The 15,320-nt window shown below is 38.4% G+C and overlaps 1 protein-coding gene across 9 annotated transcripts in view; it reads right to left on the bottom strand.

Annotated features, from left to right (window-relative positions):
- The window catches only part of RBM26 (RNA binding motif protein 26), a 92,479-nt gene extending 77,390 nt beyond the window's left edge, over positions 1–15,089 (bottom strand). For 4 of the 9 annotated variants that reach the window (XM_012554149.2, XM_023726700.1, XM_023726703.1 and 1 more), the window contains exon 1: positions 13,861–15,089. In XM_012554149.2, the coding sequence (XP_012409603.1) occupies positions 13,861–13,931 (71 nt within the window). In that variant the 5' untranslated portion in view covers positions 13,932–15,089. The remainder of the gene's footprint in view (positions 1–13,860) is intronic. The other 5 variants (XM_012554150.2, XM_004371407.3, XM_004371406.2 and 2 more) reach the window with 2 other exon arrangements.
- Between the last annotated feature and the right edge of the window lie 231 nt (positions 15,090–15,320).

Below are 15,320 nucleotides of genomic sequence, written 5' to 3'. Positions count from 1 at the left end.
AAGGTCTACCTTTCAGCCAGGGAGTGGACAGCCCCATAAAACCAAATGGGACTAATGAGGCACAGCAGTCCAGGGACAAGGTCCAGAAGGCAGAAAGGGACAGGAAAGCTGGTGTTAGGAAACCTAAGGTTGAGTAAGGATAGTGTTGATGTGTTGTGAGGTTGCTAACCATTGTCATAGGGTAACATGTGTACTAACTATTAAATGAGGAACTATTTTGTTCTGTAAGCCTTCATCTAAAGTGAGAATAGCAGCACAATTGGAAGAGCGTAGTCGATGTCACCGAACTGTGCCTGTAGAAATTTTTGAAATGGTGTATCTTTGGCTATGTATATTTTCACCAAAAATAAAAAAGGTTGAGAAGGGAGAGGGTTGACATGTTGTGGGGTTGTTAACCAATGTCATAAAACAGTATGTGTACTACTGTTTCATGAGAAACTATTTGTTCTGTAAGCCTTCACCTGAAGAACAATAAAAAAATAAAATAAAATAAAAACTAGAGTAAAATATTGCTAGTCTTCCTGTCTCCAAAATGTTCCAAACTCAATTCCATAAGCATCATTCTAAAACAGAGATCTGATCAAGTTACTGCCCGCCCCACTTTACTCTTCCCAAGTTTCACATAACCTACCCCCCAAAACATTCAAGCATTTCATCATGTATTCTCACAGAACTCAACTGTTGTCCCCATTTGGGTTATTTAATGTCACCAGAAGCATCAAAGTTTTAACACAATTCGAGAAAGAGTATGAAAAACTTTACAGACTGGTCACTGTACGTATATGAAGCAGTTTTCAAAGTGGGATCTAACTCTTTCACAGTCTGGCTGCTATTATAACAGATCAAACTTTTAAAATAGGTAAGTTAAGTACTTGAAATATCACTAGAGAAAATAAAACATAAAAAGGCACACACTGACAATTTCTTATATAATTCACCCAAAAGTCTTAAGTTATAGGCCTCAAAGTCCTGTTTTGCACTTAAAATTGTGTTACAAGAAACAAATGATCAGCTGAACACATATTAAGGCTTATATTAGCTTTTTAATCAGTGTATTTCATATATAATAATTGATTCATTAAAGATTTTATAAACTTTTTACATATCAACTTTTAAACTTCAGTAAGAAATAGAAAATAATTGGAGAACGTAGGCACCGCAAGCAGGAAGTGTACAAACAGCAGGGTGCACAAAATTATAATATGAAGGACTCAAAGACAGCCTAGAATTTAACTAACACGTGATCTCTTTCCAGCACTTCTTCTAAAATGATTCCTGGAGAAAAAAATTACTTGTCACAACACATCACATATCATAAAATAAGCTTATCTGAACTACTGAATTTAAACAATGACCAAAAGTAATTTGGCCTAATAACAAAGTTAGTTAAGAAAATGTTCTGCATCCTACTTTCGTAAGTGGCGTCTGGAGTCTTAAAAGCTAGCGAGCAGCCATCTAAGATGAATCAATTGGTCCCAACCTACCTGGAGTAAAGGAGAATGAAGAACACCAAAGTCACAAGGGAAGTATCAGCCCAAGAGACGGAACGGGCCACATAAACTGAAGACTACATCAGCCTGAGACCAGAAGAACTAGATGGTGCCCAGCTACCACCAATGACTGCCATGACAGGGAACACAGCAGAGAGTCCCTGATGGAGCAGGAGAAAAGTGGGGTGCAGAACTCAAATTCTAGTAAAAAGACTAGACTTAATGGTCTGAGACTGGACGAACCCCAGAAAGCACGGCCCCTGGACTCTCTGTCAGCCCAGAACCAAAACCATTCCCGAGGTCAACTCTTCAGACACAGACTGGACTATGGGACATAAAATGATACTCGTGAAGAGTGTGTTTCTTAGCTCAAGTAGATACACGAGACTAAATGAGAGCTCCTGTCCAGAGGTGAAATGTGAAGGCAGAGAAGGTCAGGAGCTGGTTGAATGGACACCGGAAATCAGGAGCAGAAAGGAGGAGTGTGCTGTCACAGTATAGGGAGAGTAATTAGGGTCACAAAACAATGCGTGTATAAATTTTTGTATGAGAGACCAATTTGAATGGTAAACTTTCACTTAAAGTACAACAATAAAAAAAAACAGATTGGCTCACAAAATAGTCCCATTAAGAAGTCCTCCAAAAGTTGCATTAACTGCCTTCTAGGAAAAAAAATTCTACTTCTAAAAATTAAAAATACACGTAAAAATAAAGAAAAAATATTATATACATGAAGATATTCATTGTAGTTATTGTCAAAAAAAAAAAAAAGGAAACAACCTAAATGACAAGAACAGAATAATTAAATTAACTATGGTATATTCACTTGATAAAACTGGATTTCAGCCATTTTAAGAGCATAAAGACTACATATAAATACTAGAAGTGCTGGAGTGGGGAATGTAAAGAGGACTTAACTTTTCATTTCAGAGACTTCTGGTAAGTTTTCTTTGTATTCACTATATGCAAGGATTACTTTAATAATGTAAGCAAATAGGCTGAATTTTTTTCCTAGAAAGTAATGGACATGCCATAAAGCATTATTAAGACAACTTAATAGTATAGTCACACAATGAATTACTATGGAGCCACTGAAAAGAACAGGAATTTATTTAAGAGTATACTTATATAGGGGGATGTCCAGAAAGTCTGTTAAATGAAATACTATTTACATTAACATATGAATATGACCCCACCTATATTTAAAAAGTACTTATTTACACGTACATGCTATATATATATTTATTTTTACAGATGTCTATATATCCATATATGGGGACTCAGGAAGAGGTCAGAAGACTTGATTTATATTTCTAGGTTGACTTTTTTATTAAAACAAGCATTTATTATTTTTTAGTTAAAAAAATTGTTACATTAATCAGGGCTAAATATAGAATGGCATTATTACTTTAATGACAAAACATGCATATGATGATGCAATACTACTCAGTAAAAAAAAGAACTGCAGATACACATAATAATATGGAAAAATCTCAAACATTATGCAAAGTAAAAAGAAGACCTATTGAAAAGAGCACATACTTTATGATTGATTTCATTTATGTGAAGTTCCAGAACAGGTAAAACTAATCTATAGTGGAAATAAATCAAACAGTACTTGCTTCTAGGGGTAGACAGGAGCATGCAAGAGGAATGAGGTAATTTTCTGGGGGTGATAGTAATGTTCTTCATCTTTATAGGGAACTGGGTTACGCAGATGTATGCATCTGTAAAAATTCATCAAATGGTACCCTTAAGATTTGTGCACTTCACTGTATGTAATTTTTTTTCAAAATTTAAAAAAAGTAAATAAATACTGAACTCTAGTTAATGATATGTATGCTGAAGTATTTAGAAGTGCACTGATGTCTGCAATTTCCTTTAACAAACATCAAAGGAGGATAGGTATGTGGTAAACTAAACGCAGCAAAATATTAATCTACGTAGACTCTAGGTTGTTGTTGCTGTTAGGTGCCATTGAGTCGTTTCCAACTCATAGCGACCCTATGTACAACAAAACAAAACACTGCCCGGTCCCACGCCATCCTCATAATCGTCGTTATGCTAACGAGTATGTAAATGTGTCACTAAAATTCTTTCAACTTTTCTGTATATTTGAAGTTTTTCATAATAAAATGTTGGTGCAATAGGGCAAACAAAAATAGCCAGAAAAATTCTGAATAAGTATTACTGAAATGGGACTAGCTTTACCAAAAATTACAAATTATCAAAAATTAGAAGTGTTGTGTACAGCCATCTAAGATTCAATCACGGAACTCCATTCATCGACAGCAAAAGGAGAAAGAAGGACACCAAAGACTCAAAGAAGAAAATATAGGACTAACAGTCTACACGAACCACAGCCTCATCTACCCTGAGACCAAAAGGACTACATGGTACCTGGCTATCACTATGACCGTTCTGATCAGGGCCACAATAGATGGATCCTGATAGAAGGGTAGAAAAATGTGGAACACAACCTCAAATTCTTAAAAAATCTAGACTGACTTGAACGGTTGAGACTGGAGGAATCCCTGAGATTACTGCCCTGAGACAGTCTTTAACCGAACTAGCCCCTGAGGTCACCTTTGGCGAAATAACAGATTGGCTCACAAAATAAAGAATATTATCCATGAGTACTGTGCTCCTTTAAAAAATTATCTATATGAGACCAAATGGTCAACAATTACTTTAAAACAAAGATGAAACTGTAAGGAGGCAGGGAAACCAGAGTACCAAAAATGGAACAACCAGAACAGAAATAATGAGAATGTTCATGCACTGTGAAGAATGTAATCAATGTCACTAAACCATTTGTGTAGAAATTGTTGAATGAGAACCTGAACTGCTCACCGAAAACACAATAAAGTATTATTTTAAAAAAAAAAAAAGTGTTGTGTAGTCTAATGGACATAAATAAGGTAGCATCTCAAATCATTAGGGAAGAGATGATTACTCAATTGTGTGGGGATAACTCTGTACACATCTGGAAAAAAATAGATCAATAAGGTTGACTCATTACCACATACCGTAATCTCAAATATATTTGAAGTAGGTAAAAGGTATTAAAAGTAAAATTGTATATAAAAAAATGTTCTACATTCTACTTTGCTGAGTAGCATCTAGGGTCTTAAAAGCCTGTGAGTGCCCATTTAAGATACTCCACTGATCTCACCCCTTCAGGAACAAGGGAGAATGAAGACAACAGGATACAAGGGAAAGATTAGACCACAACTACCAAGGCCTCCACCAGACTGAGTCTAATACAACTAGACAGTGCCCAGCTACCACCATTGACTGCTCTGACAGGGATCATAAAACAGGGTCCCAGTCAGAGCTGGAGAAAAACGTAAAACAGAATTCTAACTCACAAAAAAAAGACCAGACTTACTGGCCTGACAGAGACTGGAGAAACCCCGAGAGTATGGCCCGTGGACACCCTTTTAGCTCAGTAATGAAGTCACCCCCTAGGTTCACCCTTCGGCCAAAGATTAGACAGGTCCATGATATAAAACAAGACTAAAGGGGCACACCAGCCCAGGGACAAGGACTAGAAGGCAGAAGGGGACAAGAAAGCTGGTAATAGGGAACCCAAGGTCAAGAAGGGAGGGTGTTGACATGTCGTGGGGATGTTAACTAATGTCATAACATAACATGTGTACTCATTGCTTAATGAGAAGCTAGTTTGTTCTACAAACCTTCATCTAAAGTACAATAAAAATAAAATAAAATTATAAAGTACACAGATGATACTATCGGAGAATTTGGAATGACACATAGTGACTGGGCTCAAAACTTGAAGATTCTGTTCTGGGTTTGGGCAAATCCAAACTCAAGGCGGGTTTAACATTTGAAAATCAATCTGTGCAATATACCATATTAACTGAAAAAGGGAGAAGAGCCATAGAATCATTCTCAACAGATTTAGAAAAAGAATTTGAAAAATCAACACCCATTCATGACAAAAACACTCAGTAAATTAAGGATAAAAAGGAACTTACTCAATCTGGTAAAAGGCATCTACAAAAAATCTAGAGCCAACATCAACTAACACTAAAATATTAAATCTTTTCCCCCTAAGACTGGGAACAAGGTAAGAATGTCCACTCTTGTCATTTCAAAGCAACACTGAACTGTAGTTCCTAGCCAGAGCTAGCCAGAAAAAGAAATGAAGTCATAAAAATTAGAAAAGTAAAACCGTTATTATTCAGATGACATAACTGATACAGAGAAAACCCTATGGAGTCTACAAAATAGCTACTAGAACTGGTAAGCATACTAGTAAAGTGGTAGAATGCAGGGTCAATTTATAAATATTACTGTATACTAAGAATAAAAATTAAAAAATAAAAATTTAAAATACCCTTTACAAAACAAACATATCCAGGAATAAAATCTAACAGAAGATCTGCAAGACCTTACACAGAAAATTACAAAACATTGCTAGAAGAAATTAAGTAAGACAAATAAATTGAGAGACATATCACATTCATGGACTGGAAAATAAGGATGTCCTTTCTTCTGAAACTGATCTCTACATTCAATACAATCCCTATCAAAAATTGAGTAGAGTTGTCCCTCCGTATCCATGGGTTCTGCATCTGCAGATTCAAAAACCGTCGATCGAAAATTTTAGGGGAAAAAAAAGAATGTGTACAGACTTTTTTTTTGTCATTATTCCCTTAACAATACAGTATAACAACTATTTACATATCATTTACATTATATTAGCCATTAAGTAATCTAGAAATGATTTAAAGTATACAGCAGGATGTGCACCAGTTACATGCAAATACTACGCCATTTTATATGAGGAACTTGAGCATCCATGGATTTTGGTATCTGCAGGGGATCCTGGAATCAATCCCCTGCAATACCGAGGGATGACTATAAGCTTTTTTGTAGAAACTGACAAGCTATCCTCAATTTTATATGGAAATGCAAAAAAATCTAGCATAACTAAACAATCATAAAAAAAAACAAACTTGGAAGATCTACACGACCTGATACGAGACTTACTATAAAGGTACACTTAGCAAAAGACTATGATATCAGCATCAGAATACACAAAAACAGATCAATTGAACAGGAGAGAGTCCTCAAATAGAACAACATACATACAATCAATTGATTTTTAACCAAGATGCCAAGTCAATCCAACGGGGAAAGACTTTTTAACAAATATTTCTGGAAAAATTGGATATTCTTATTGGGGTGAGAAGAGCACCAGTGGTGCAGCAGTTAAAGTGCTCAGCTGCTAACTGAAAGGTCAGCAGTTCAAACCCACCCACCAGCCACTCCATGAGAGAAAGATGTGGCAGTCTGCTTCTGTAAAGATTTACAGCCTTGGAAACAATATGGGGCAGTTACACTCTGTCCTATAGGGTCACTATGAGCCGGAATCAACTCGATGGCAGTGGGTTTGGTTTTGGTTGGGATTGGGGTGGGGAGAACTATTAGCCATATTTTACTCCTTACTCAAAAAATTCACTTGAGATGGATCATAGATCTAAACATAATACGCGGAATCGTAAAATCTTAGAAGAAAACATAGGCGAATAAATAATCTCCATGACTGTGGAAGAGACAAAACAAAGTTTCTGGGACACAGAGAGCACTAACCATAAAAGAAAAATTAATACAATGGGTTTAAAATTTCTGATCATAAGAAGATATCATTATGAATAAACCACAGATTAGGTAAATTTTATCTACAGTACACTATCTGACAAAGAACTTATATCTGAATGTATATTCTACAAACCAACAATAAAAAGACACCTCAATTTCAAAAATGGGCAAGATTTGAACAAACATTTTACAAAAGAAGATACATGATAGTCAGTAAGCACATAAAACGGTGCTCAACAACATTAGCCACCAGGGATATCCTAACTAAATGAAAACTACAATTAAACTGGGAGTCCAATGGGGAAAAAAAAATGAGATGCCATTTCACATCCACTATAAAGGTTAAAATAAACTGACAACATTAAACATTGCTGAGGATGTGGAGCAACTAGAACTCACCTACACTGCTAATAGGAACGTAAAATATAAAATAGTTCAGCCACTTTAGAACATAATTTGAGCTTCTTAAAAAGTACAGCATACATCTACCCTATGAGCTAGCAATTCTCCTCCTAGTTATCTGCCCAAGAGAAAATATTTCCACGAAGACTTGTATAAGAATATTCATAGCAAACAACAAATGCTGGTTAAAATGTGGAGAAATTGGAACCCTTATCCACTGCTGGTGGGAATGCAAAATGGTACGCCTGCTGTGGAAAACAGTCTGATGGTTCTGCAACAGTTAAAACACAGAACTACCATACACCCAGAAATTCCACTCCCAAGTATATACCCGAGAGACTTGAAAGCACTGACACAAACAGACACATGTACACCAATGTTCACTGAAGCACAATTCACAATAGCTAAAAAGTGGAAACTGAAATGTCCATCAAAAAATGAATGGATAAACAAAACGTGGTACAGGTAGTCCCCGGCTTACAACATATTCAAGTTATGACGAACTGCGCTTAAGACCATCTTTTTTTTTTTTTAATCGTTAATAATATGTACTACATACAACGTTGCAGTAAATAATTTGCTGATGTTACCATTCTTAGATGTTCATTCACAGATGTTCAAAGATCAGATTTATAAAGATACTGATAGTAAGAGGCAATAATAATGAAAACTAAAAAAAGAGGTATTTGACTTACACCAGAACCGACTTAAACAATGGAGTTGTCAGAAGGGAATGCCGTTGTCAAGTAGGGGACTACTTGTATATACATACGATGGAATATTACTCAGTCATAAAGAGAAATGAAATCCTAATACATGCGACAACACAGAAGAACCTTGAAAGCATGCCAAGTAAAGTCAATTACAAAAGGACAAATATTGTATGATCTCACTTAAATATCTGGAACAGACAAATGTATAACAAAGTAGCCCTGGCAGCACATTGGTTAAGAGCTACGGCTGCTAACCAAAAGGTCGGCAGTTCAAATCTATCAGCCGCTCCTTAGAAACCCTATGGGGCAGTTCTACTCTGTCCTATAGGGTTGCTATGAGTTGGAATCGACTTGATGGCAACTGATTTGGTTTTGGTTTGATCAGGGATAGGCAGAAGGGGAAAAGGAGTCGTTGTTTAGGAAGCGCTGAGTTTCCATTTCTAGTGATAGAAAATTTGACAACGGATGTTGGTAATTCTTGCAAAATATGATTAATATAGTTGATGTCACTAAACTGTACGTGTGAAAAATGTTGAAATGGCAAATGTTGGTGTTATTTGTATTTTTATAACAAGAAAATATATATATGGAAATATACTATAGAAAAAAACATTCACAGCAGCTGTATTCATAAATGTCAAACACTGGAAAGAACAGAAATATCCATAAATTAGAGAATGAATAAATAATGGCACATATTCACACAACAGAATACTAGTCAGCAATAAATAAACTCCTAATAGAAGCAACAACATGAATGAAAGCAAAAAAAAGTCAGATATACTATCTAAGACACATCTACTGGACTCTACTCATGTGCAGTAAGAGAAAAAGAAGGAAATCAAAGACTCAGAGAAGAAACCAGTCTACAGGACCAGATGCCTACACAACCCATGGCCTCACCTATCCAAAGACCAGAAGAATTTAAATGGTGCCTGGTTATCACTTCTGACTGTTCTGACCAGAGCCACAGTAGATGGTCCCAGACATAATGGGAGAAAATCATAGAATTCAGAATCTTTTTTAAAAAAGACTTCCTGGGCCAGCAGAGATTAGAGGAAGCCCTGAGACTACTGCACTGAGATACCCTTTAAACTCTGAACTGAAACTACTCCCAGAGGTCGCCTTTCAACTAAATAACAGATTGGCTCATAAAATAAACACTATCACCTGTGAGTACTGTGCTCCTTTTATATAAAATTAATTTTAAAAAAATTTATTCTAAAACAAAGGTAAGAAAGCGGGGGGTGGGGACAGGAAAGTAAGAATAAAGGAAACAGAACAACCAGAATGGAAGTGAGAATGTTGATGCAATGTGACAAGTGTGACCAACGTCAGTGAACAATATATGCAGAAACTGTTAAATGGGAACCTAATTTGCTATGTAAACTTTCACCAAAAACTCATTATTTTTTTTTTTAAAAAAAAAAGGCAGACACAAAAGAGTACATATTAATCCACTTACATGGAGTGCAAAAACTGGCAAAATTACTCTATACAGACAGACATTGGGGGGAAGGGAGGGGATGCCTGTAAAGGGACATAACAGCACCTTTCTAGAGAATGTTCTATATAAGACATAAAGGGCTTGCCTTTTTTTTTTAGTTAGCTAATAAGTGTCTGAAATATGAATACTGCTCATGGGGTCACCATGAGTTGGGGGCAGAGTAAAGGGCAGCTTGCAACAACTATGTGGACTCAATGCTTATTTCTTTACAGAACACTACCTCCACAGCACTACATAGGGGAAGGAGCAGAAGACTAGGTATTCTAGTCTTTACCACTAAACTCACAAAAGCTGGGCATAGCATTAGGTCTACGTGTCTCTTGGAGCCCTGGTTGCACAGTGGTTAAGCGCACAGCTACTAACCAAAAGGCTGACAGTTCGAATCGACCAACCACTCCTTGGAAACCCTACAGAGCAGTTCTTCTCTGTCCTATAGGGTCGCTATGAGTTGAAATTAACTCGACAGCAGTGGGGTTTTTATCTCTCAATTTTATTCTGAAAAATTAAGGAGTTGGATTAGATCATGAGGTTTCCATTCTTCAGCTAAAAAAGTCCATGACTTTATTAAACTACCATATTTAATAATGTTTAAACCCATTTTTAAAAAAAAGTTTTAAAATCCAGCAAAACATCGTTTTTGCCTTTAAAAAACCAAAAACGCTAAACAACAAAAAAAGAGATTAAATCACTTCCAGGACTGCACTTTATCTAAAAAAAAAACAAGAAAAACCAACATCTAGTTTTATTTTATTAGTAAGTCTAATTAAGCAAATGTTTGAGAGAACAAAATATCAATCTTCAATTTCAAAACAATGTTTTCAACATCTACATTTTCAACAATTTATGAAAAAGAAAACTCAGAACCCTGATAAACCTACAGAAGCTCTAATCAAATATATATATATACACATACACACACATGCACACACAGACAGACTTTTATTTCATGCTGAAACTACAGGGTTTTTTTTTTTTTTTTTGGAATGTCAATCTGAAAATTCTACTGCCCTAAAGCCCTTCCGTGGCTTCACACTATCTTTCAATAACATCCAAAACCCTTAGCATGACTCAATAAAGCCCTGCATGATCTGATTTCTGTCTTTGGAGTTATCCACCCCCATGCTCTCTTTCAATTTCTCAAAAAACCTCCCCCCGCAACCCTGCATTTTAGAGTCTTCATACTATCTGTACTCCAAAACCTAGAATGCTCTTACAGATCCCCATCCCAGTGGTTCTGCCCCAGCAAACTGCTCTTCATCCTTCAGGCTGAGATGTCATGTTACCATACCAGGGAAACTTTTCCTGACCTCCCCAGACATGTATTTTGACAGCATTCCGGAGTTCTCCACAACATTCCGTATACTTGTAATTACTTGTTCAACATCTATCTTCCCTACTAAATGGGAAACAACATGAAGATAGTAATTTCATGTCTTGTTTCCTACTAATTCCCCCAATATCTAGCACACTGCTTAGCAGAGGTTAAGTTAGACACTCAATAAAAGTTTGCTGAGTAAATATATTCAAAATATGGGACAAGTCCAAAACCACGAGCTACTTTTCAGTTACACCTTAACTTTGATCTTCCGAATGTTCTTCCCTCAAGCAGGTGCTATTTGACAATTATAGTTTTAAAGCAAAGCAAAAAAAAAACCCAAAAAAGGTCCCTTTAAATAATGAACACATATTAAAGTTTCACAAAACCAAGACTAGAAACCACTGGTCTTAAATGATTGGAATCTACTTTTATAAGTTATGGTCTAAAAGAATCCACCTGAGATGCAATTAAAGGAACAGGAACTTGGATAAGGGCTCAATTTTACCACAGCAATGTATACTATCAAATGACGGATCCCACATTCTACCACCACTCTACTAGCACTGCCTTATTTATACCAACAGTAACAAACTCCAGTACTATAGCCACCTGAATAAGCTATATAATACCTGCAATATGCTTTACTAAAAATAAAGAAAAATTACAACCATACACACCAAGTGGTTATAAATAACCTCTTTTAGGCTAGCAGAGGGAAAAAATGGCAGTAAAATTGATAATCTAAAAACTGAAGGCTTAAAAAAGAATGGCAACTCAAAACATTTTTAAAAGTTATCTATTACTGAATACTTACGAAATGCTTATAATACACCAGGCAGTATTCTAAAATTTTCTTTATACATGTTCATTCTTTTCCCCATTTTACAAATGAGGAAACAGAAGCACTGAGTAGAGAAACTTACTCGATATTACACAGCAAAGCCAGAGTTCAAACCTAGCCATTCTGGCTCCAGTTATCCCTCTTAACAACTACACTAGACTGCCCACACCCTCTCCAATCCATTGAAATACACTTTTATCTGCACTACTCCACTCCAGAGAAACTAATTTTGCCAATTTCACCAATAATTCCCTTGCCAAATCTAAGAGCCACTTACCTAAACTCCACATCAACATCTCACTTGGATGTGTAACGAACACCTCATATGTAATGACAAAAATCAACCACGCGCCACTCCTCTCCCTTACCCTGTACTCTCCTACCACCTGCCCAGTTACTTAGGCTAAATTCTTAAGCATCACCCCGATTTCGTTTTCCCTCATCTCCCACATGCAATCCATCAGCAAATTCTATCAGCTACTTATGAAGCATTTTGGGTTGTCTTCACTATCACTCTAATGCTAGTTACGGCTGCTATCAACTCTGCCTGCAATACCTTTCAGAATGGTCTCCTTACTTCCATTCTTGACCCCTTAATTCTCTACAGAACAGGCAGAGTTAAAATCAGATCAGTCCTTGCCTGTTTAAAATCGTCTAATGTCCTTCCACTATAAATAAAATCCAAACTCTTGACCATGGCCTAGAAGATCCTACATGATCTGGCCCCTGCCTACTTCTCTGACTTCATGTTCTTCCATTCTTTCCTCCAGCAGGAGGCTTCTTGTAACCACAACCACCTCCTTTCTCTTCCTAGAACATACCGCATTCATCTCTAATGCAGGGCCTTCGCACTTGCTGTTCCTTCTGCAAGGGACATTCTTTTACCAGACTTAGGCATGGATGGCTCCTTCTCTTCCTTAGGTGTTGCTCAAATTTCACCTCCTCAAAGAGGCTTTCCTTGACCATCCCACATGAAGCAGGCCCTACTCTAATTAATCTTTTACATGACCCTCTATAATTACAATCTTCACAGCTCTTATTATCTGAAATTATATTATTCACTTGTTTTCTATGTCTTGCCTCCCTTGGAATAGAAAGCCTATCCCCAAAGCCTCCCACGATACATCATAAGTACTCAATAAATGTATTAAACGAAGGCACTTCCCCCATTACATTCTAAGCTGTTTATCGTATGCCAACTAATTCTGACAAAGCACCTGGTCCACGATACATTTTGTATGTACTAATAGATAACTCCTTCAAACACTCCTTTAATTTTCCAATCTAGAACATTTCAGCACTCTGAAGCCTCCCCACCGTCCATCTATGGTATCCCACTGGAAACTGCTAAATACTCCATATGGGTGGAGAATGAATTTTCTCCCTTCTCTCTAAGCGGCGAACGTGTAGGCGGGAAAAGGGAGTTTTACTGGGCACCTTAGCACCTGTTACATCTTCAATCAGTTAAGCGAGGTGCCAATGAGGCAGAAAGCACATGGAAGACGTGGCCTTTCTTTCAGGGATCATTTAGGCGACACTTGAGGGATTTGGAATAGAATTATCCAAATCTCTAATAAGGGCGGTTCATTTCATTTAAAGAAAAAAGGTAAAATCGCCCGTGAGCACGAGGTTATGCTCGGATTATCTAAAAGAAAAACAGACTTTAGGGTCCTTGGCAAATGCAAGTGTTTGGAAATTGGGTCGGTCTACATAAAACGGGAAAACATGAGCGAGAGACATCGTTTCAAGTACCTGCTCAAAGATAAAAGGTCAGTTCAGGCTCTAGGAGGTATCCTAAACCTGAAAGCGAGGTAGAAAAGAAAGGAGAAAACACAAAACCCTGGGATCTCCGTTTACCGCTTCGGCCTCCACCGCAGGCGCTTGGGGAAACAGCACAGATCTGTGTCCGCCGATCTCCCACGGCCATCCCTACAAGAAGATACCCCTCAGGTACTCACATGGGCTCCAGAGTCTTGCTGAGCCAGGACTTGAGTGCCTCGAAGTTTTCAATGATCATTTTAGAAACCATCCACAGCGGCCCCCGAGGCCCGTCACACTCCTCCTCCGCCCGCCCAGGTCGCAGCCGCTACAGCCGCCGCTGCCCCCGCCCCCTCCTCCGCGCGCTGCCCGCGTGGGCCGCGGTGGGAGGCGCCGGTGGCAGGTTCCCGCGAGCCCCGCTGGGCTACCGGCTCCGCGGGGGTTGCCGCAGGCCGCGAGTCCACTGGGTGCCAGGAGCTCTCCCTCCCCGGACCTCAACCTGGGCTGAGGCAGCAACGGTTTGCCCGGGCCCTCCCCCTTCCCTGCACCCCAGCAAATCTCCCCGGACCGGGAGCGCGACACGCGCCTAGATCCGGGCTTTCTCTCAACCTCGAGACTAGGTGCTTGTTGACAACGCAGAAGAGGCAAAAGTGAAGAAAGCGAATACGAAAGGCAGCTCAACGGGAAGGATTCGGGGGGTCTTCCCGACTCCCAGCACCCCCAAGAAGATGGCTGCCGATAAATCTCGCGAGAATTTATGAAGTCTCGCGGTGTGTCCCGGCGCCTGCTGGGAAGAGACGTAAGATCGGCGGAGAGCGCACTGGGAAATTGGGTGGCTTGGTGTTCGTGTGTAGGCTGTGGCTTGCGACTTTTCTGCCTTTTTATCCTCTGGTTTTCTTAGTGAAGAAAGACTTTTTGTTTGTTTGTTTGTTTGTTTTTCCGTGAGTCTGCTGAGTTCAGAAACAGCGGAAGCCCCAGCTCGATCTTTCTAACAGACGGTCGTTGCGCGTCAGCTGGAACAAACTTACTGGACAGAGCGCTCATTGAGAGCGTCAACACCAGTGTACGGGTTCCAGGTGTGCTGCGTTGTGCTGCCTCCTCCGTTTACTCAGTGTCCTACCAATACCATATTCTTTGTGCTGCGATGTAGGAAAGATTGGGAAGCACAGGGTAGTCGAATAAAACCCACTAAGACTTCCAAAGGATTAGTGGCTTGTCCAAAATTACTCGACTTGGTGGGAGAACACCAATGACCTAGGGACGCCGCGATAGAAGGTGAGGTAGCCTGTGACAACTCACCTGAAACTTTGGGACTTTTACCCAGGAAATGATGAGAAGGGGAGTTTTCTTCTTATTCTTTTAATTCTCTTCATTTAAAGCAAATTTCCCCCAAGATGGGGAAATGACATAGTATCAAATGAGAGAGGAAACTTGCATATCAGCCTCATAAACAAATTAATTTTTCCCCTCCTGGCCTATGGAGTTTTCAATTGTGGTCAAGTAAGTTTGATTCTTGCCTGAATTGTTATACCTACTAATATTTATTACCATTAAGGTACTAGGTGTAATTTCGCTGAAGGTTAAGTTCCAACAGCTAGTATAGTGGACTTAAAATAATTCACTATCTAAAGACATTTGCAGTAAGTAGACCAATAAAAGC

The sequence above is a fragment of the Trichechus manatus genome, unplaced genomic scaffold (genome assembly GCF_000243295.1).
Source record: "Trichechus manatus latirostris isolate Lorelei unplaced genomic scaffold, TriManLat1.0 scaffold00013, whole genome shotgun sequence".
NCBI lineage: Eukaryota > Metazoa > Chordata > Mammalia > Sirenia > Trichechidae > Trichechus > Trichechus manatus.
Note: the sequence above shows the minus strand (reverse complement) of the source record. Positions and strands in the feature narration are given on the sequence as shown.